The 23,684-nt window shown below is 42.3% G+C and overlaps 1 protein-coding gene across 1 annotated transcript in view; it reads left to right on the top strand.

Annotated features, from left to right (window-relative positions):
• The window catches only part of Tdrd7 (tudor domain containing 7), a 73,172-nt gene that overhangs the window by 14,380 nt on the left and 35,108 nt on the right, over positions 1-23,684 (top strand). Inside the window, exons 2-6 of the mRNA XM_050155887.1 lie at positions 8,121-8,333; positions 10,835-10,976; positions 12,010-12,190; positions 14,173-14,246; positions 16,323-16,540. Of these exons, the coding sequence (XP_050011844.1) occupies positions 8,121-8,333; positions 10,835-10,976; positions 12,010-12,190; positions 14,173-14,246; positions 16,323-16,540 (828 nt within the window). The remainder of the gene's footprint in view (positions 1-8,120; positions 8,334-10,834; positions 10,977-12,009; positions 12,191-14,172; positions 14,247-16,322; positions 16,541-23,684) is intronic.

The following is a 23,684-nucleotide window of genomic DNA, read 5'->3' as shown; positions in this document are numbered from 1 at the left end:
CAGACAGATTTTGGTTTCTTGTCTGAATAAGACAGGATGGAAGTAGGTTTTGAGCAGAAGAATGGCATGATGGGAGTTAACATGTAAGGATGCTCTGTTTGATAGGTGTGGTCTGAAGTATAGATCCTAGAAGGTAACGTGGGAGTAGAGACCAGCCAAGAGACAAAGATGCTACTAGCATGGACTAGAGAACAACCTCATGGAGGAGGTAGGGAGTGGTGGGTGCCAGTCATCCATTGTCATGGTGATGAGGCAGAAGGAGAAAGAACTTCTGGTAGGGAACCTTCCCATACTGGGCCTGGGAGAAGGAGCTTGTGCCAGGAAAATAAGTGTGCTCTTTGCATGATGGCATTGAATTTGGACACACAAGCAAAGACAGGTCCAGACACAACTTTCTGCAGGCTCCTGGTCCTCCCCACTAAATGAAATAAAAATATATCAAAATATATCACCTATTTGTTTGCAACTTTGCTGTGGAAATAAATGCTAAAATGTAGGTTAAAATTGTATAATCTGTGCTTAAAAGAGAATATTGGGTAAAGGGAACACTCCTCCATTGCCAGTGGGAGTGCAAACTGGTACAGGCCTGTTGGATATCAGTGTGGCAATTTCTCAGAAAATTAGGAAACAACCTACCTCAAGACCCAGCAATACCACTTTTGGGTATATATCCAAAGGATGCTCAATCATACCATAAAGACATGTGCTCTGCTATGTTCATAGCAGCATTGTTTGTCATAGCCAGAACCTGGAAATAACCTAAATGCCCCTCAGCCAAAGAATGGATAAGGAAAATATAGTATATTTACATAATGGAGTTACTACACAGCAGAAAAAAAATAACATCTTGAATTTTGCAGGCAAATGGATGAATCTAGAAAACATCATATTGAGTGAGGTAACCCTGACCCAGAAAGACAAATATCATATGTACTCATAAGTGGCTTTTAGACATAAAGCAAAGAAAACCAGCCTACAATTCATAATCTCAGAGAACCTAGACAACAAAAAGGACCCTAGCAGAGACATACATGGATCTAATCTACATGGGAAGTAGAAAGTAGAAAAAGACAAGATCTCTTGAGTAAATTGGGACCATGGGAGAGGGTAGAAGGAGAGAGGGGAGAAGAGAAAAATATGTAGCTCAATAAAAACAATAAAAAGGGAAAAAATTAGAAAAAAAGAGAATGTCAGTGGCAGGTATATGTGTAACATGAAACTTTACTAGGGTAGCTCAGAAAATTTCCCTTAGCTGAAGTAGTTGCCAAGGAACAGAATTCAGACATGCAGGTAGAAAGGGTAGGAAGTGAGAACCGAGATGCCTGTGCACTGGCCCACATAGATGAGCTAGCTCTCTCACTGGAGCCTCTGCCTGGCCACACACCTGTCTATACAAATGATGATTAAGCTTTGCTGTAGAAGGGCGGGGCAGTTAGCGCACTGGTCCTATGATACCTGCTAGGTCTGGAAATTGATAGCTTGAGAGAAGGAAGTGCATTGAAAGAGGAAATTAGAGAAGGCAGCTTTGGGCCCAGCTTCCCAGTGACAATTATGTCCTGAGTGGGATGTGTGGCTTTCACCACCTCCTTACCTTCCTTTAAAAAAGAAAAAGGCCCCTGCTTGGGAAACTGCTGTTGGCCACTCTTTAAAAAACAGAAGACAGAGAGGGCACCTATCCTGGGCAAGGATGGAAAACTGCCCTGGGGAATGAAGAGAAGCAGGCTTGTGTGGCGCAGCCAAAGAACTCACTGTTGATGAGCCTGCAGGATGGAGGAGGCCTGGTCTTTTAAACCATTTTTGTGTCTGTGTTAGTGGAAGGCTTTCTAGTAGTCACTGAAATAAGTCTGCCAGAGGTTTGTCCACACAAGGAAAGTTTGTATACATGCATGTTCTGGCTTTATGTCATTTCTCTTGGCTAGGTTATTCAGGAGTGTGATTGCTGAGCTCTGAGAAATGTATGCTTCTCTCCTGAGAAACTGCTAAACTATCTTTGGAGAACTGCTTTGAACACCCACCAGAAATGAACTTAAGTTCTGGTTACTCTGCATTCTAGAATAGCAGTACTTTGTATTGTCAGTTTTAAAAAGTGTGTGTGGTAGATGCATGTGTGTGCAGGCACTATCATCTGTTTAGATGATAACTATGTGTTAGAGATATGTATGCATATGTGGGTGTGCTTGCCCCTGCATGTGTTTGTTGGAGGCCAGGGTTTGATGTTGGGTGTCTTATTCTAGTGTTCTCTATCCTATTTTTAAAGACAGGGGTTCTCCTTTTTAAAAAAAAATATTTATGTATTCTTTAATGTTTGAGTGCTCTGTCTGCACATATGCCGGCATGGCAGAAGAGAACATCAGATCCTATTAAGTATGGTTGTGAGCTGCCAGGTGGTTGCTGGACTTGGAACTCAGGATCTCTGGAAGAGCAGCCGGTGCTCTTAACCCTCTGAGCCATCTCTCCAGCCCAGGGTTCTCTCCTTTCTGGCTACTGTCTCTTCCCTCCAGTGATGGTGTTATAAATTTATGCTGTCTGCTTAGCTTTCCATGTGAGTGCTAGGGATCCAAATTCATGTCCTCATGATTGTGTAGCAAGCACTTCACTCACCGAGACATCGCTCTGGCCCATCAGTAGTTGGTGTTGGTAGTGACAGTGGTGGGGTGTATGCAGGCACCCCCATGTTGTGACATACATGCAGGAGTTAAAGGACAGCTGGAGGTTGGTCTACTCACCGTCTGCCTTGTGTGAGACAAAGTCTATTTGTTTTTTTTTCTTTTTTTTTTTTATTGAGAATAAGAAAAAAAAAAGTTTCCGCCTCCTCCCAGCCTCCCATTTCCCTCCCCCTCCCCCAAGTCTATTTGTTTTTTTCTGAATATGCCAAGGTAGCTGGGAGCACTCAGGGACCTACCTTTTACCCCCGTCTCAGCATAGGGCCGCTAGCATTACAGACCTTTTAAAGGTTCTGGAGGTTTGAACTAAGGTTTTCACATGGCAAGTGTTCTGTTTTGTTTTTGACTGTGTCTGCCATTTTGATTTATTATTGACTTTCTTGTCTCTGTGCAGGGAGTATTTGGAAGAAGGAAAGGGAAGGGTGAAACAATGTGATTGTTATAATAAATAACAATTTATTTAACAATTATAAAAAAAACAATTTTTAAAAAAGTATTTGTCTTTGACATGTGCATCTCTACTCAAGTGTGTGTGTTCAAGTTGCTTGTTATTTCAGTTGGACTTTATTGAGTGTTTATACAGAGCACTGGTTCCTTTTTTTTTTTTTTTGCTAAGGGTCTCTCTCTATATGAAGCGCTGTATGTCCTGAAACTCACTCTGTAGAGCTACCCTTGAACTTACTTCTACCTCCGGAGTACTGGGATTAAAAGCATGCGCCACCACATCCAACTGAGTACCAACTCTTTGCTAACTTTATTATGAAAATACTTTCTCTTAGTCTGACACCTGTCTTCATTTTCTTAGCATCTTTTGGAAGAGAAGTGTAAATTTTTGATGAAATTCAATTTGTCAACTTATTTGCAGTCAAAAATAATAATCTACATTTTAGGCACATAAACCCACTCGTGGCTAGTAGCTCCCATGTGGATGGAACATAAAATAATTCCTTGGCAGAGTGTGGTGGCAAAGGCCTATAATCTTAGCTCTAAAGAGTCTAGGGCAGGCAGACCACAGGTTCAAGGGTATCATGGAGTACATGGTGAGTTCCAGCATAGCCTGGGCTACATGATGAAATCCAGTTTTTAAAACATAAAGTGTTTTTATTTATTTATTTATTTATTTATTTATTTATTTATTTAATCACAGCTCTATTAGGCAGATTGATGAAGGTTTAAAAATGCCCTCTGGTTTTCCACTTTCCTTTAGTGACAGGGTAAGCTACCTTTTCTGGTTTCTTGAGGGATATTCTGAATGTTTCTTCATTCCGTCTTTTTCTCTGAAAAACTGAAGCTAGATACAGTTACTAGTCTAAAGAGCGTGTGAGTTGTCATTAACAGATCAACATCTTTAGATAAAATCCCTACTAATTCCTAGGGACTCAAATCCACCTTTCATTTTTTCTCTCTTACTCAGCTTGTCTACTGTTCATTAATCCTTGAAAAATAACATTTTTAGTTTTTGAAATTATAATTACATCATTTTCACCATTCCCTTTTCTCCTTTCAATCACTCCTCTGTTCCCCTCTTGCACTATCTCAAATATGTGGCCTGTTTTTCTTTGTTATATGCGTGTGCACACCCACACATAGACACTTAAACACACACACATTCCTAAATGTATAAGTCCAACTGTTCATTCTGTGTAATGTTTTTTTGTGTGTGTATGGTTTCTGGGCTGGCCACTTGGTACTGGACAGCCCATTGGTGAGCTCTTCCTAGGGAAGCCGTTTCTTGCACTCTCAGCATTCCTTGGTTGCCTGTAGTTCTCTGTCTAGGGCCGAGGCCTGGTGAGGTTCCCCCATTCATGTTAGTATGTCTTTTGGTGTCTACTATGTTCAGGTCTTGCTTAATCAACTTATTGATAAGGCTTCATGATTGTAGCTTCTCTGTCATTTCTAGGAGACATCTCACAGCGAACTTGCCATTTCTCTGACTTTTAAAGTGTTTCTGCCCCCTCTTCCTCAGTAATCCCTGAACCTTAGATTCAGGAGTATGCTGTATATGTATTGTTTGGGACTGGGCACCACACAGAATCTTGTTCTCTGCATTTTGATCAGATGCGCTGTACTGGATAGTTTTATGTCAAGCCTACACAAGCTCAAGTCATCTGAGAGGAGGGACCTTCAATCAAGAAAATTCCTTTGTAAGATGTAGGCAAGCCTGTAGAGCTTTTTCTTAGTGATTGATGGCAGAGGGCTCAGCCCGTTGTGCATGGTTCCATTTCTGTGCTTGTGGTCCTGGGTCAGAAGGCAGGCTGTAAATAGCACTCCTCCATGGCCTCTGTGTTAGCTCCTGCCTCCAGGTTCCTTCCCATCTTGAGTTCCTGTCCTTACTTCCCCTGAAGGTGAACAATGATTTGGAAGTACAAGCCAAGTAAACCCTTTCTTCCCCAGTTTGCTTTTGGTCATAGTATTTCATCTCACTAGGTGTAAAGACAAACGTTTAGAGTGTATTAGGGATTATAACGGTTTTAGTCAAGTGGTTATAAGTTCTCCTCAAAGATCCATGACTTCACTAGCCCAGGGTAATTGACCAGGTTTCCAACACAAGGCATGTCTTCCCTTTTGTAACCAAGATGTGTGAACTCCTGTTGCAGCCTTAGGGTAATAGTGTCATGCTAGTCACTGATGTGGCTTGTGGGCATCATAGCTGGGCAGACTATTTGTTGCTCCCCTCCCTTGGAAGCATGTGTGGTGCCTTCTGTATCATGAATACTGCTCCTCAGGCAGGAGGCTTTCAGGTCAGGTTTAGCTTGTGTCGCCTGGTCCCTGTGTCTGAAATGCATCTTAGCGGTTGGGACTCACCTTCACCTATAAAGGTAATCAAGGGCAGTAGCAATAGCCTGTAATATTTTGGGAGTCTCTTGGACAACCCTAACCAACAACTAAGAAGGGGGCTCATACCTGGTGTTGGGAGCTTTTACTAGTAGTTTACGACTTTTAGGAGGGACATTATTAGTTCTGTTGGGAAAATTTTATTTAAACTATATATGTAATGTATATGTATACATAGACTTATGAGTACTATAGGTATTTTTATATAGTTAATAATAAGATTCCTTATGACCTTTCAGATATCCTTACTGTTATTTTACCCTCCCCCTCCTTCCGTATTTACCCCATCCTTCTTCCTTAACCCTGCTATTCTATTACTACCCCAGCCCCCTCCCCGGGATATGGCCCCTTTTTACTTCTCTGGTTTCTGCAGTTATTCTAGGATATCTGATGATTTGGAACTAAGAGTCTCAGATGAAAAAAATTTAGTGTTCATCATTCTGGGTCTGAGTTGCCTCACCCAATATGATCTTTCATGGTTCTGTCCATTTACCTGCAGATTTTAGGTTTTTTTTTTTCCTTGACAGCTGAATACTGTTCCACTGTCTATGTACCACATTTTCAATATCTGTTCATTGATTGAAGGACATGGGGGTTATTTTCGTTTCCTAGCTGGTCTGAGTAGTGTGGCAGTGAACATGATTGAGCAAGTGTGTGTGAGCATGGCTGAGCAAGTGTGTGTGAGCGTGGCTGAGCAAGTGTGTGTGAGCGTGGCTGAGCAAGTGTGTGTGAAGTAGGATGGCAAGTCCTTTGGGCATATTCAAGGATAGATCATAGCAGATTTATTTTTATTCTTTGAGGCTTTCCACAGTGATTTATAGAATGACTGGGCCAGTTTGTAGTCTGACCAGCAGTAAGAGAGTGCTCCTTTTCCCCCACGTCCCCTCCAGCATTTGTTGTTGGTCTTTGCAATTCTGACTGGGGTAAGAGGAAATCTCAGTTATTTTGATTTGCACTTCCCTAATTGTTAGGGGTAGTTAACATTTTTAAAAGCTGCTTCTTAGCCACTTTTATATCTTCTTTTGAGAACTTCCTGTTCATGTCCCAAGCCATTATTTTTTTGAATAGGTCATTTGTTTTTCAGACTCCTATTTTCTTTTTTTAGTTCTTTATATATTCTGGATATGAATCCTTTGTTAGATGTATAGCTGGCAAAGATTCTCTCCCATTCTGTGGGCTTCCTTCTCACCCAGTTGATTGTGATTTTAGCTAGGCAGAAGCTCTTTTATATTTTATGAAGTCACACTCATGGTTGTTGGCCTCGATTCATGGGCACCTGGGTCCTGTTCACAAAGTCCTCTCTTACATCTGTTTCTTGTAGGGCACTGCCTGTGTTTCCTTGGAGTAGTTTTAGTGTTTTGGGTTTTACATTTATGTTTTTGATCCATTTGGAGTTAAGTTTTGTTTTGTTTTTATTTTGCAGGGTGATAGGTAGGGGCCTAATTTCATTATTCTAAATATGGACATTCAATTTTTTTTGAAAAATTATGTCTTTCTCCAGTGTATGCTTTTGGCGTCTTTGTAGAATATTAGATGGATGGAGTTGTGTGTGCTCATGCTTGGGCCTTCAATTTTGCTGCACTGTTTGTGCCAGTCATGGCACTTTTGAACATTCTATTGATAGATACTCTTTTGGTCTGCAAGACACTGGGATACAGCTCTTGTCTCCTCCCTCCTATCCCTTCTACCCATTCTTCCCTCTTCCCCACTTTTGTCAGCCTTTTGTAGTTCTTTTTCCTGTACCCTTCCCTTACATGACTACCTTCTACAGAAATCCATCATTATCCTTGTCTTTTTCTATCTGGATGCTGAAGACCAGTGAATCTGTACCAGCTCAGGCCTCTAACTTGAGTTCCTAGTGAATATATCTATGTGGTTGCCCTTGGACATCCAGCCTCCACCTGTCCAGAATGAACTCAACTTCTTCCTCTCTTGCAAACCTGTGTCCAACCCATGGCTCTGTGAGTGGTTACTACCTAGTGTGCCTTAGCCACATACTTGGAGACTTCACCTCTTGTGGCTTCTGCCTCCTGACTACTTGTGGCTTGTTTTTATTATTCCTCATGCCCTATTTCCAGGTTCTCCACATTTCCAAGCATTCTCACACCTGTGAAAATTCTTCGAATTAGCTTCCCCAAGACTGAGTAGTGACCTTTCAAACATCTGAGCTGATTGCTTTGTTTCCCTTGTTTGTGGTCTCCCTCCATTTAACAATGCAGTCATTAGCATACTGTGGTTATCTCAAAGTCTGCCCCTCTCTCCCTCTCCAGTTTGGATTCGCCTCCATTCTTGTCAGTCACATGGCTCCCTGGAGTTCTCAGAACACTCCCATGCCCTTCTCTCCCACCTTCACACCTCTGCCTTTGCATTCTCCCTGGCCCCACAGGCTAGTTTTCCTCCTGTTCTGGCCATCAGAAACCTATGCAGGCCTCCTCTTGTACCTTTCTGACTCCCCACATTCCCAGGTAGTCCATAGCACTATATGTATTTCCCTGTATTCTCACATAGGAGACACTCAACACTCGATTGTGGCACAATCTAAAACACTTCAGATCTGAAAATCTTTTCCCATTTACAGACTGATGAGCCATAATATCGTCACCTTCTCCTGTGTTTTTATAGGTGAAGATGCTGGAGGCAGATCTGGTTTCCAAGATGCTAAGGGCTGTCCTGCAGTCTCATAAGAACGGGATAGCATTATCCCGGCTCCAAGGAGAATACCGATCTTTGACTGGAGACTGGATCCCCTTCAAGCAGCTGGGTTACCCCACTCTAGAAGCCTACCTGAGAAGTGTGCCAGCGGTTGTCAGGATAGAGAATAGTAGATCTGGAGAGGTAAGATGCCATCTTGCCTATCAGAATTCTCACGTAGATTTGAAGTCATCTCCCTGGTGCTTCTGATCTCATATCTGTCATAGAAGCAAAAGCCTTGAGTAGCTTGAATCCATAAGCGTGCTGCCCACATCCTCATGTCTTCTGTAATGTAATGCCTCAGAGTATTTATGACATTTATCCAGTTCCAGTGTCTAGACAGAGTGACTCTACAGGAGGCCTGGAATAGCCTTATCTGCTCACTACAAACCTGTGCCACTGTTTGAATTTTTTCTTTTTTAAAGATTTATTTATTGTACTGTTCGCCTGTACTATGTGTACTACAGCACTACACCTGCAGTGTGGTTTGCAAGCCCCAGAACTAGGCTGGAAATTTAAAAACATAAACACAGAGACAGAGACACTACAGGGACATGGGTCATCCTTGAGACAAGAGTGCCAAGAATGCCCACTTTATTGTGCTCAGGGGCAGCTTATATAGGGCTCTGGCCATGCCCCAGCTCTTGGGATCTTTCAGCTGCAGACTCATCAGAACCCACTCCCCTGCCATCGGGGTCTCGTGCTCAGAGCAGCTGCAGGCTGCTCAGAGCAGAGGAAAACAAGTTGTTTACAAGAAATTTAGGGTCTGGTGGTCTGCAGTCCCCAACAATATGTTATCTATACAGTGTTCTGCCTCCATGTATGCCTGTAATGCAGGACAGAAGAAGGCATCAGAATGCATTATAGATGATTTTGAGCCACCATGTGGTTGCTGGGAATTGAACTCATGACCTTTGAAAGAGCAGCCAGTGCTCTTAATCTCTGACCCACCTCTCCAGCCCCCATTTCAGTTTTTTATTACACATTTACTTACTGTGTATGTGTGGACACACACTCTTACACACCATAGTACACATGTGGAGGTCAGAAGGCAGTTTGTAGAGTTTGTTCTCTCCCTCCACCCTGTGGGACTGGGGACTGAATTTAGGTCGTCAGACTTGGCAGCAAGTGCCTTTACTTATTGAGCCATGTCACCAGCCCTGTTGATAGTGTTTTGCAAAGGTCACAGATGACCTTATCACCACATCTAATGGGCAGTTTTAATTCTCATCACTGGTCACAGTCATGCCAGTTCCTGCTGTCTGGGCCTGGCTTCTTTCCTAACTGATCACTCATGACAGGAGCCTCTCTGCCAAAAGTTGTGTTGTAGTTTTCTTCCTTCAGTAGCCAGCTCCTCCTTCACAGGAATATGATCACAGTATTCTTCCGCTTTAAACCCTTCAGCTTCTCTTGGAGGGTATTAGATTGTTGTGGGTGCAACTGGCAGTGTTTGCTTTCTCTGTGTGTCAGTAGTCTCACTTACTCTGGTACCTGCCATTTTCAACATGATAGGCAGAGTCAGACAGGATGAACCCCTGCACTCCCTGCCCCAAATGTGCAGGTTTCTAGCTGCCCTTTCCCTTATTTGAAAGTCTGGGGTGTCTTCTACCAATCTTATTATGTTTGGTTTTCTCTTCGTGTGGGCAGGAGGAGGAAGAAAAGAAAAGGGAGCCAGGATCAAGAGAGCAGTCATGGGGGAAACTCATCTGTAAGAACTTCCATAAGGGGAAGACACAGTTCATTGCAGTTGATAGCAGTAATTGTGCTGGCCTCCCAGGTTTAACCTTCATTCAGCTCCTGCTTCTTATAGCACTCATCAGAGTTCTCAGTTTCTCTTCTCTGTCTTTAAAAACAGTTTCTGAAAGTGAGAGATTCCCCTTTCTCTCTTCATAATCGATAATTCATAAATCTGTGTTGAATGCTTGAGTGAGCAAATATCCAAATGAATGAATGAACTAATAGTGCTTCATACAGTTTCTGAAATGTTTTTCTTTAACTCTTTTCTCCCCTATTTTGGGTATTTTAAAATGTTTCCAGGTTCTACTATTTAATACCTCCTTCTGAACCTACCAAGGCAGGTAATGTTTTTTCTTTTGACTTATATTGTAATGTAATTTCAAGAATAGAAGCACTGACCCAAAGAGTATGAATGTGATTTGGCTGTAGCAAAAAGCCCCATTGTTCTTGATTTCAACTGAGAGTCTCATATGCACAAAAATGCAATTTTAAGAAAATCATATACTTTGGCCTCAGAAAGATAGCCTTACTGTGTGACTAGGAGCTTAACTTTCTGAGCAGCCCTCACTGTTCTTCCTTGTGTAAGTGGGGAAAAGATGTACCGTATGTCTCTGAGCTGGTACATGTAGAACACAGGATACTTTTGCTTATTTGCCAACCCGATGATAACCTGATTTATTGTAGATGCTTAATACCTGTTTCAAGAATAAATGAAAATCTCAAGTTGGAGAAAGTCAGCATACTACATCATGTGTGATTCCTTTTGTGTTAAATATAATTTTGGTCCTGCAGAATTGGGAGAGCTGCTGAGGACTGCATCCACCTGGCTTTGGGGTATGTCAGCCCACTGGCACCCAGCCTCCACAAACTGGTTCTCAGAATGTCTTGTTTTTCCCCGCTGCTCACAGATAATCTGCTATGCTGTAGCCTGCACAGAGACTGCAAGGATCGCCCAGCTTGTGGCTCGGCAGAGGACCTCTAAAAGGAAAACAGGGCGGCAAATTAATTGTCAGATGAGAGTGAAGAAAACCATGCCATTCTTTCTAGAAGGTAGGACTTTTCATATAAAAGTTTGTCCAAGGGCTTATGGAAATGCTACCTCTGTTCCTGATAACTATTAAGTGAATAATTTGCCAATATTCACATGTCAGAAAAAAAAATCCTGCAGCTGGGATTTCTGTTGAAATGAGGAAGTGCTGATAAATGTGGCTCCCAGAATCCAGCGGTCACAGTGCAGAATAATGCAGCAGATGGTAACCGTGGTGATGGCTAAGTGTAGTTTTACCCTTCCAGGTAAAATTCTTTTTTTTTTTTTTTTTTTGGTTTTTTGAGTCAGGGTTTCTCTGTTTTGGAGCCTGTCCTGGAACTTAGCCTTGTAGACCAGGCTGGTCTTGAACTCACAGAGATCCGCCTGCCTCTGCCTCCCGAGTGCTGGGATTAAAGGCGTGTGCCACCACCGCCCAGCCAGGTAAAATTCTTGACAAGAATCCTCATCCAGAATGTTGGATGAACCAAGAGCCTGTGATATGATGTCTATACTCAGCAGATTGAGTCTTTGGTTTTAAGATATTTATTTTTCAGAGAAGTTTGAATTATATGGCCTAAAAACATGATAGCTGTATTTCCTAAACGCTTATCTCGAGGAGGTTATAGTAAATTCTAAAATCAAATTCTCAAGCAACAGTTCAGCAGTGCTGTGAATTATTATATGACTGCATGGCAGAAGCAGTTTAGACAAAGCGGCCATCCCTGTGAGTGAGTGAGGAGGGTGGGCTTCCTCAGGAAGGAGACTTAGGCTGCAGGGACAGTGTGCTCTGAGAAGGCTTCTTGCCACATGGTGGCTGCTTGGTAGCACTTGGTGGTGAGCAGAAAGAAGCACTAGCTAGTGAGGTAGGCAGGACCCTAATCCACAAAATGCTCCCCAGTTTCATATCCTTGTCGCCAACCTACCAGGTCCCCTCTTCTTGTTTTTCCAAATTGTTCAGAAAAGTATGACCCACAGAACTAGCTGGTCAGGGGAGCAGCGCAATGAAACTACAGTTTGAAGAGCCAACTGATTCCGTTATGTCTGCTTAATTTTTAGGGAAACCAAAGGCAACCCTCAGGCAACCAGGCTTTGCCTCAGACTATTCTGTCAGCAAGAAACCTAATCCATCACCGTTAAGAGACAAAGGAAGCACCATGGGAGTTAAGGTTGATGTGGACATGCCACCTTACCCAGACCTTCCAGTAAAGAGGCATTTGAGCATGCCTGCCAACAGCAGGTACCTGGGCTTTATCTGACTTAAAGGAGAAGCTTGGCAAGCTAGGGCAACAACTGTTAGAAAAGTATGTTCATCTTGAGAAGGGCTGTCTTTTGTAGTTTGCATTCATACCCTTCATCATCAATAGGTCCTCTTCCTACCCAGTGACATCACCTGGGCTCCCTGTCCTGTCCCCTCCAGCTGTTCTGACCTCCCCTTGTCTTGTTATCTGTACACAGTCTAGGTTTTTCTGAAGTGCTGTTACATATTTTTTATATTTTTGTTTTTTACAAAATTATTTTTACAATTAGTAAGATTTAGGGAAAATCTCATCTGGCTATACTCCCCTTTGCTCCAGTAATTGCCCACAGTTAGGCAGTAGTGTTTAATCATGGTGCAGGGGCACCGGGCATGTGAGTACCATGGAACTGGACTGGTAATGAGGCTTAGCTTGGAGTAGCCATACCTGAGGTAGCTAACTGTAAACTCACTATTTTATGTTTTATGATTTCCTCACTTTGCCAGTAAAAAACATGCAGGTAGCTGATAGGAAGGTTTTTTTCTATTTCTAAATGTCACGGTTTTATGAAGTCACCCAGAGGTTAGCAAACTACAATCCATGGGCTACAGGCCAAAAGCCCCCTGCCTGCTTTTGTAAATACAGTTTTATAGGAGCATTGCCATATGTATCCTGTTCCTGTAATGCCCGTTGTTGTTTTGTACTGCGGTGGCAGAACTGAGTGGTTGTGCAGAGCCTGAAGACTGTCCTGTTGGCCTCCTGACAGGAAACACACACTGAACCTTGATAGAGATGAATCAGTATCCCTTCTTCCTTCCTAGTTGAAAAATTGTGCCTTTTTTGCAAATTTGTGATATCATAGCAACTTAAATCAGTGTCTATTTGGGGGTAAAGGTCAGTTTTTCCTCAGAAGCTTTACCTCCAGATACTATTTAGGAAAAATTAATAAAAAATAATAGTTTGGCAGAAAGGTCTGCTCTGGAGTTTTCTGGTGAGGCTTTGCATGGATTAGTGCAGAGGCGTGGACTCTGGCAGTTGTTTGTGCTGAAGCCTTTATTAGTAACTGACAGTCTGCTTCTTTTAGAATTACAGTGCTATTAGGAAATGTGCTTTATTTGAAACACTTTAGTCTTTAAAAGTCTTCTGTGCTGCTCAAAATTGTGATTGCCTCTCCTAGTGAGAGAAATGTAGCCACTGATTCCTTTGATCATGGTTCATTCAGTCATTCTTACAACACTCACTCTCTTGCTAGTACTAAGGGTTACTCAAGAACTGGGATGCAGCTGAGACACCTGAGACGGAAAATACAAGGCCATGTATATATGTGTGGCTACGTGTGGGTGGGTGTGTGCCTGTGTGAATGTGTGGAGCTATGCATGCATGCATGCGTACTTGTGGCTCTATGGGTGGGTGGGTGTGGTTTGTTACTCCTCATATTTGGAAACATCTTCCTATGTAAGTCCAGTAGTTGATAGTAAGTTGTTTTGGAAAGGATATGAGGTAGGCAGATGCCTATGTTTCTTTTGTCCGTGTAGTATCTGAGCAGCCTTTTTGCTACTTTGAAACACTACTTTCATTATAGCCAAGCCAGAGGGGAAATGTAATGTTCTTCCACCCATCTGTGCGCCTGTTGTCATATGTCACGATGTGGCAGCACACCCCAATCTGCTGCTGCCTGTCTTTCATTTTGGGGGCTATAATCCAAAGTATTCTTTATGTCAAGTGTTTACTCTCTGTGTGCTTTCATTTATTTATTCTTTAAAGATGATTAGTTGAAACTCTGACTTCCAGGTTCAGAAAAAGGCTTTTCAAAACCTTCCTTAAGTTTAGCTTTTAACATGCTTTTCTCTGAGTAAATATGACATATGATACCAGATTTATTTTCATATTTTGGAATACTATATTAAGTTAATTTGCTGGTCAGTGCCATTGGGACTTTAAATGAAAAGTAGAGTTTAAAGCTTGTCATTCTTTCACACCTTAGGTTTAGTCCGAAGTCATCCCTGCCAGCACCTTTGCAGACACCCCTCCCAAGGACCTGCGCTAAGGAAGTGAATGGTATGTTTCCAGACGGGCCCCAAGAGAAACATGTAATGGTGGCTTTTGGCATGTGCACTCACCTTCTCCTGCATGAAATTTGTCTCCCTCTCTCCGTTTCTAACTTTAATCTTGTGGATTAAAGTGATCTCTAGAAAAGAATAATGCTTCAGTGATACTGTCAGCATGATTTGAGGCCTTCATCACACCAGTCCCATTCTGCTCCGTGTCCACGTGACCTTTGCAGACTTACGGATGCTTTCTTCACCCTCTCCATAATTAGAGGGTAAACCCTCAAGACTTGGCACTCAGCCACCTACCTTTAAGGAAACTACATGCTCTATCTCATGGTCATAAGTGTGGGGTTTAAACTCATAAGATAGATACTCTACTAGTAAAGTTGGCACTACAACCTGTGAGCTGTGGGGCCTGGGAAAATGGCTCAGAAGTTCAGATTACTGACCACTCTTCGGACGACCTGAGTTTGGTTCTCAGCACCAACATGGTTGACTTAAAACCATCTGTACTTCCACTCCCAGAGTTTCTGATACCCTCTTCTGACTTCTACAGGCACCACACACATGTGGTAGTGCACAAACATGCAATCAAAACAACCATACACATAAAATAGAAACAAAGAATAAAATTATTTTTTAACTGTGATGTGACAGCTAAGTATGAGTAATTATTGGTTATAAAATCCAAAAGGGCCATTAAGAAAACAATAGGATAGTTAATAAAGTCAAGGAAAGCGATGGTTAGAAGTACATCATTCATAGCCTTGTCTTGTGCAAGCAGTGTCTAAGTCTGCTGAGTACTCTTACCAGGAGCAGGTTTACAGAGTGCTGACCATGGGCTCAGTATGAGTGTGACTAGACAGTTAGCTGCTTGGCATGTGCCTCTTGCTGAGTTCAAATAACTTTTCTAAGGAATGTTCTTCCAGTATTGCTTATGAAAATGAATAATATGATTCTTGTAGATAGGAATTTTGTTTTGCATATGCATTTTCTAAAGCATGACTACTTGGTAAAGTTATATACCTCTTCTAAGAGTTTCAAATAGAATAAATGTTTCCTTAATAGGAAATGTATATGGTATTCTGGACCCTTCTACTCTCTGTGTCAGTGTAAGACTACCAGAGACACATCATCATGCTCTCTTCTCACTAGAAGAAAAACTCCCTTTGGTACCTGGCATCCTTAGAGACCAGTATCCCCAAACTAGGCTATATATTATCTCCATTAATTAGTTAAAACAAATTAAAAATTATTATGCTTAGCAGAAGAGGTATCTGCTTAAATTGTAAATACATTCTTCATGTAGATGTTAGATTTTTAATACTTTGATATATATTCTAGTAGAATTCTAAATAGGTTTGATATTACTTCATAGTTAAAATACTAGAATGGTCACAGAAACACCCAGGTTTCTCTCACTTAGTACGTAAACTCAGGCACTCTGAGTTTTCAATCAAAAGTAAATGAGTATGAAAGAAGCTAGCTAAAACTTTGAGAGATAAATATTGGGGAAGTAAAAGCCAGTCCGTGTTGGTGATGTCTGGGTGCCAGACGTGTTGTTGATGTTCATAAACTAACTGGGGTTGTTTCATAGTTTTGGGGATTTTGTGAATTGCTAAATTGTTTTCCTTGTAAAAGAAAAAGTTTGTTATAATTGGAAAACCTGGACATCCTTTTATCTTTTATAAAATGTCCTTCACTCTTCCTACTAAGGTGTTTTTGTGCCTTGTGGAACAAAATGAAAACTTACTATAACTTTCAGTTGAGCACTGTACATATATTTATATTGCCTAAATGTTGCCTTCCTTCGCTGCAGTTAGGAAGCATTAAATAGTAAGACATGGTTTTACCCAGCAAGATTGCCCTGATGTTTTTAAAGCAATGAAGGCAAGTTCCCTTGTTGAAGGTGTCTTGGCCCTGCTGATAAGCTCAGGGCTGAGGTGGTCCTCAGTGCTGCTCAGCTAATCCCTCAGTCTTTTAAAACCTACGGCTCCATACGCCCATAGCATAGCAAAGTCAGAGACACAAATGCTAGGGGATGGGAATAATCTATTAATGCTATCATTCTTTTAATTTAAAGATAATTTAAATCAGACTGTTGAGAAACCAAATGTCACGCCTCCTGCCTCTTACACTAATAAGATGGATGAGGTTCAAAACCGCATAAAGGAAATATTAGACAAGCATAACAATGGCATTTGGATATCTAAGCTTCCACATTTTTACAAAGAGTTTTATAAAGAAGACCTTAACCAAGGAATTTTACAGCAGTTTGAACACTGGCCTCACATTTGCACGGTACGTGTTTCCTCCTTCTTCCCTTCTTATGCCCCTCCTTGCCCAGCTTGCAGGTCCCAAGTCCCTAGTCATGGGAGCAGAGTGTTTCACGTGTGCTGTTGGCACTAATCTTTCTCTAAGATTAACACACGTGGCTTTCTAATCCTACAAGAATTAATTCAAGGTTGGAAGTGCTTTATGTATTTTGTCTTAATTTTAAGATGTATTTTGTAGCTGATAATATATACTGTGTACTACTTTGTGTTGATTGAACTTCTGCCAATAAACATTGACTGTTTTGCCCTTTTAGCACTTACTGCTAACAATTTGTATTAGTCTCAACATGTTCTTGAGCAGCTTTCAAGACTTGGAGCTAAGCCAGGCGGTGGTGGCGCACTCCTTTAATCCCAGCACTTGGGAGGCAGTCAGGTGGATCTCTGTGAGTTCGAGACCAGCCTGGTCTACAAGAGCTAGTTCCAGGACAGGCTCCAAAACCACAGAGAAACCCTGTCTCGAAAAAACAAAAAAAAAAAAAAAAAAAAAAAAAAGACTTTGAGCTAGAACAAATGTGTGTTATTTGTGCTAATTGTTTTTACATGGAACTTTGTTTGGAACTGCTAATATACTCAATTTGAGACCCATACAGGCCTCTTCTCATGGTAGAAACTTTAGATTGAAAGCTCTCTGTAGCCACCTCTGCTCTGAGTTAGTGATTATAATAAGATGGTGAATCAGGACAAGTCTAGCCAGAGAGAGAGAGAGACAGCTAGATTCTTACACCCAAGTACTTTCTAGATGTTTCTTAATTATGAATATAGAATCTTTCAAAATGCAGCTTTCCTAAACGACAACATTAACACCTGCTGGGTGCTTCTGTGTTGGTAGAATCAATTTCTTGAGGAGTATGTTTGTTTTGAAAGAGGGCTTTCTTTACTACATTTGGGCCCCAAACCTATTGGGGAAAACAGGTCGCCTTATCTTTTAAGTACCCCTAAGAAAAGTGTGTGTTTTGTCACTGTTTTTCCCCATGGGTGATTGTTCCCTCCGAGTCTAGTGTCCAGTTCCAGGCGGAAGTCACCATTCCATACAGCCATCCTGCTTGCTCCCTCTCCAGTCACAACACTGCTTGTGCTAATCTCTGTCCTAGGTTCTGGAAGCACGGAGATGAAGGCTGGTGGGGTAAATAGCTATGGAAAAATGTGGTTAGGGCAGTGTGCTAGATGTTAGCATTCTCCATGTGAAGTAGGGAAACAAGCCATGTCAGAATGGAGGAGACACTGCCCCATTTCCTGGTAAGTGCAGGAATGACAGACGTTCAGGAGAATGTCGCCTGTGTATCTAAAGCATAGAGCTGTTCCTAAGATGGAAATTTTCTGTTCCCCTTTATCTGGGGAAGATTCTTCCTGAATTTGGGCATGATGGTATTGATGTCCCCTCCTGAGGGAGCTGTTAGCAGTTTGTCAGCCTATCTCAGATGCATTCAGTTATTTACTTTTAAAGAATCCAATGATAATCACATACTTTATAGTAAATTTAAAATGACTGTAGAGCTTTCTGTGGTCACGATACATAGATAACTTGCTGCTAGATTTGGATAAGGAATTCTTCAGAGCTTATATTTAAAGAATATACAATGTTTTGCCGTATTGGTTGCTTTATACTTCATGATAATTACTAGCATTTGTGTAGCTCAGTTTATTACTTTTGGAGAAATTTTCATCTTTGCTGCTCTGCATGTCCACAGAGACCCAGAGGATTCTGTCTGACAAAAGTATCTGTCCTGTTGATATTAGGCTGTTACCTAAAAGCCTATTAGATTTTAGGTACTGAAGCAACCAACTTTTTTGTTATGTTTTCAGCACTTGATTCACCTGTACCTTATGGTCATCTTGTGCCCAGTCAGGAGTGTTGAGCATGCAGCAGAACTACAGAATTCATTCCCTACCAGTGTCTCTCTTGGCTTTTTAGATTGAGTAGTACTGCCATTGTGCGTGCTGATGGCACACAGTATGCGTGTGTCTCAGATACCATAGACTGCCAGTCATTTGGGTGTCTGTTGATACTTTTCATACCTATTTTTTAACTTCTGATTATTTTTAAGTGTTTCAATTATTCCTTGGTCATTTCTCCCTGGCTTTAAACAGTTACACGATGCTTATAATCCCTTTTGTGCCTTTATTCTCTCCTCCATGAAGAGCAGAAACACTGATAGCATACTGTGTTACCACAACCAACATCAGACTCAAAGGCAACGCTGAAAGTCTGGGATTAGAAATGGGCCCTTGCTCTGTGGCTCAACATGACTGAATAAAAATCTAAGAGCATTATAGATCTTTGTCTTTTAAGTTCTCCAACTGTATAAAACACTGTGAAAAAGATTAAAAATCTAAGTTATAAAAATACATATATTCTTGCCACTATACCTGGCCCATATTTTATTTTTTAAATTTTACTTAATTTTAAAACTTTGCTTAAGCTTTGAACTGGGCTATGCATTATATACTTTCAACAACACAACATCAAAGTTCACTAAGTCATATGTACTTAACTATTGTTAAAATACTTAGGCATCTGCTCTTGTCTGCCCATACTTTAAGCATGTGTTATCTTTCTCCCAATAAATTCCAACTCAGCATTTTATTTTTTTTGTCTTTATAATGATTCTTTACTAGCAACTTCAATATCCAATGCATTAATAGGGTTTGCAATCTTTATTTATTTATTTATTTATTTATTAAAGATTTCTGTCTCTTCCCCATCGCCGCCTCCCCTTTCCCTCTCCCTCCCCCAATCAATTCCCCCTCCCTCGTCAGCCCAAAGAGCAATCAGGGTTCCCTGCCCTGTGGGAAGTCAAGGACCACTCACCTCCATCCAGATCTAGTAAGGTGCAACTCAGCATTTTAAAAAATAGAACTATCCTGTAGTCCTACCACCCAAAGACACATGCTTGTGGGTGTTTCCATATGCCTATCAGCAGGGCAGCTTCAGCTTTAGGGACCAAATAGCAGCTGTGAGGTTTTACCTTGATGGAGCTTCAGATCAGGCATGTGCAGGACCATGTCGTGGGATGCTAGATGACACTGAGTTTTTATTTGTAGACAGGATATTATCACTAGCTCAGGCTAGTCTTGAGCTCACAGCAGTGCTCCTGCTTCAGCTCCTTGAATGCTAGGATTATTGCTAAGACTTAGATGCTGGTTTGTGTGACATTTAACCTTTTGGGTCACTCAGGTAGCAGTAGGTGTGCTCAGCAGGAGAGACTATAAAGTCATAGTGATGATAAACTTTGTGGTTTTTGACAGCTGTGGGAGAATTGGAAATGATGGAGAAGCTGTCTTAGGTATGGGGAGTTCCATCCACACCTAGGAGAAGGGCCGTAATGTCTCCTGGCTGCTCTAGATAGGATTCTCTGTGAGACCTGACTGGCAGTTGCAAAACACTGGTCTGTTAGCCACTGACCTAGATGCTGAGGATAAAACAGAAAACAAGACAAACATAGTCTTTGCCCTCATGGAACTTGCTGCCTAGTGAGTAAGCTCATCATTGGACAGATAATGCTAGGCCTGTACCAGTTATGATTGCCATCCAGGAAGGGAATAAAAAGGGCTCCAGATGGGGTGGCAGGGGATCGAAACCTACCGAGACCCAGATGGAATGAACAGCCTCTTCATCTCTGTGTCCACTGGCATGTCCATCTCCAGTGTCCTGCCTAAAGCTGTGTGGAAAGCCAAGAGGCTAGGCTTTTGAGCTGGATCAGATGTACCCAGCTGAGAAGAGTTTCTACCCATGGCCTCAAGACCTGCTGGACCACAGCTTTGGAACCCCCAGAGAATTAGTCCATATTTGGTGGCACATCAGGCCTTAGTCACAGAAGGTGACATGTCGTGACTGGTAACATAATATTATATAAGCTTTCATGAGTGGTTGGATATGCCTTGATGACTCTGATTACTAACAGCTTCCACAGAGATGATTTACTCCTCCGTGCACTTGTGTTGGATACCATTGTCTAGCCCATGCAGTCACTGACCGTGAGTTAGTGCTGCAGGACTTCTGACCGGGAAGCAGGCCTGCAATCGCACAGCATCTGAAAAAGCAGAGGCAGCAGCTGTTTCCTCACTTGCATCTGTGCTCTTGTGTGCAGGAATCTGTGTTGATGGAATTGTAGAGCTAATTGCTGGATATAATAAAATTCCTGTCAGCTCATGCAAAATGAGCTACCTTAAAAAAAGTCTGTTCATGAACAGAAGTGGACCCTGGGGAAGTGGAGCATGAGCAGTGTGAGTACCATTACTGCCCACCCTCACAGGAGCAGACACACACAGACTGCCAGCACAGTGGTGGCCAGAGGAAATGGGAGAGCTTGGCAGTGTCCACCGCAGTACTGTAGACATGGAATGTGGCTTCCAGAGTTTCAGCCCCAGAAGGAAGTCCTGATGAACACAGTGCTACAACTCAGAAGTCTCAGCAGACCTTTGACTAGATGGAAGCTGACTGGCACCTGGCACAGTGCATAGAGAAGCTGAGAAATGGCGTGCCATCTGTCTAAGCTACCCACAGGCCGGAAGGATACAGAGAGCTTAGATCAGAGTTGAGTTGGAATGTGATTGAAAGCCTCAATTCAAAACTGCTACTCCATGACAATAGAACTGTGCCCATACAGATGGGTCGAAAAGTATCTTGACCTGATTGGGTACTACATTCTTACAGAATCTTAGAGAAAATTCTAATTCCATAGAGACAGTAAACTTAATCTCTGAGGCCTCTGATGCACATCTAGGGGTGTCACTTCTCAGCTGTGTAACTTCCGGCCTGCATACCACCCTCTAAAGCCCTAATCTGTTCTGTGAGATAACTAAGCTACACGTCATAGGATTGTTACGAGAATTAAATGAGGTAAAATACATGAAGCAGCTGCCAGCAGAGCATCAGAAACCTCAGCCCAACCTGACAGCAGACACAGCCATTGCTGAAGCAGGTCCTACAGAGGAAGTTACCTCAGTGAAAGCTGGAGATGCTATTAAGTGGAAAAGGTTCCAGATGAAGAAGCAGAGATGAGCATTGGTGCCACCTTGAAAAGGATCCCTTCACTTTACTTCCCCCTGCCACAGGTAATGAGAGCAAGAGGAAAGCCTAGTGTACAGCAAGAGCCATAGCTCCTAGTCAGAAGCATCCCAGAAAGTTCTATAGATACAGCTGGAAGACTCCACTATCTTCCAAGTGTGTGAACAGGTGGCTTAAGTTTAGAACTAGATGCCATGAAGTTTATACTTGTTGAAACGGTGCTGGTGTGTGTCTAGAGACAGCATCAGTAAAACGTATCAGGCAGGTGAGAGTTGGCAGGGAAGGGGGTCTGCCTCTACAGCCATCTTTAGGGTGGTAGAGAAAGGTTCTCTGCAGATGGCTTGTGGACGGCAGAGATCTCAGCAACAGAGAACTTCTTATGTTACCTTTAAGTTTCTGTGGGATGTACCACGAATTGTGCTTCTTAAACAGAACCCACTGGTCTAGGTCCTTCAGCACCATGGCTGTGGTTGTTAGTGTGGGGCACTGCTGCAGAGGTGTGTGTGGTGTGCTGCTCCACTGGGTTAGCTGGTTTAGCCGGGTTCAGTCTTTCCTTGAACATAGTACCTCTCTTGCCTCAAAGCATCACGTACTTCTGATCGTACCAATCAGTCTGTTGTCACTGCGGCTCAGTGACGCCACCGGTTCTTTCCTTCTCATTCTCAGCTCTGACTGCCAGTCAGCTTCACCATTAGCACAGAGAGGCTGCCTTTTAAGGAATCGATTGAGCAGTCTTCTGTGAAGTGAGCATAAGGCGCAGACTTGTGAACAGTGACAGAAATGGTCATTGTTGAGGAAAGGCTCTGGGGCGGGGTTCTTTCCTTCACTACCAATGCCAGAGTTTTCCATTTTTAAACTGGTTTCTTTTTGTTAGCATTGGTTCGTTTGAGTCCATGACCTTTTCTAAATGTTTGCTAAACAATGCTAAAATAGAGTGCTAGAAAGTATATCTATAAGTAAATAAAAGCATTTATTGTACCATTTTGAGTTTCAGTCGAATGATAGCTATGTAAAATGAGGTTTGGAACATTATATAAAGCTTCAATATAAAACTGCTACTCTGTGGCAACACAGCTGCACCTGTATAGATGGTGTGGGAAGTCTCAGTTTCTTTGGATGTTATTGGATTCTTCAAGAACCCTAAAGAAAATTCTGTTTCCATAGAAACAGTTAACCTCAGAGGCCTCTGCTGTGCTCTTGGCAGGTGATCCTTCAGAGACTAGGTTCCCAGGTAAAACTCGAACGAAAAGAGGTCCCTCCTGGTTAAGGAGAAAATGGTCACGGTGAGGAGGGATCATCATCTGTACGAACACACAGCTGCCCAAGGAAGTCGATGTTTTTTCTTTGGACCTACACCCACCAATCTTGATTAGTCTCCTGGAAGCTTACAGAAACCTAGTGAGGTGTGATTCCAAATTAGGTAGAAATGAGGCTGAATAGAATGAACTTGTGAGCATGAGCATAGCAGATGTAACGCATATTTGACATAGAATCTTCCGGTGTCACCACAGAAGGTGGCTTGTCTCTGTGGTATAGAGTGTATTAACTCTATAGAGTTACATTAGTCTTACATCACTGATGTCTCCTGTAAGGAGGTTGAGGGCACATCTTATGTGGGGGGTGCAGGTCCCATGACTAGACTGATGGAGAGTGGACGTCCAGAGTCAAAATTAGAAAACAGAAAGGTGACAGAAACACAGTTAAGATGCTGAGTCTTTGCCCACGGTGGGGGTGGGGGCTGGGGAGCTTTTGATCCCTTTCCAGGAATGTGCCTGAATCAGGTGGGCCAGAGGAACCAGAAGTTGTAAAAGCCCTCTCCTGGGAAATCTAGTAGAAGTGGCTTCCTGGATGTCACATGCAGGAAATTATAAAAAGCCATGTATCAGCATTTGGAGCTGAGGCAGGAGCCCATGTGTAAATTCTAAGCCCTGTGACATGGGCCAGGGTACGGAAAAGAACAGACATCACAATCAAGTATAACCATGGTTCCTTAGCTGTGGGGAGACCTGGAGGGTACGGGGAGAGAGTTAGGTCTCCTTTGTAAGCACATTACCAGAGAATTAGAGACACCATGCTTGGTGGGAGACAGCAGTCAGAGGAG

The sequence above is a fragment of the Alexandromys fortis genome, unplaced genomic scaffold (genome assembly GCF_014885135.2).
Source record: "Alexandromys fortis isolate MF-2015 unplaced genomic scaffold, M_Fortis_MF-2015_v1.1 scaffold_92, whole genome shotgun sequence".
Classification (NCBI taxonomy): Eukaryota; Metazoa; Chordata; class Mammalia; order Rodentia; family Cricetidae; genus Alexandromys; species Alexandromys fortis.
Note: the sequence above shows the minus strand (reverse complement) of the source record. Positions and strands in the feature narration are given on the sequence as shown.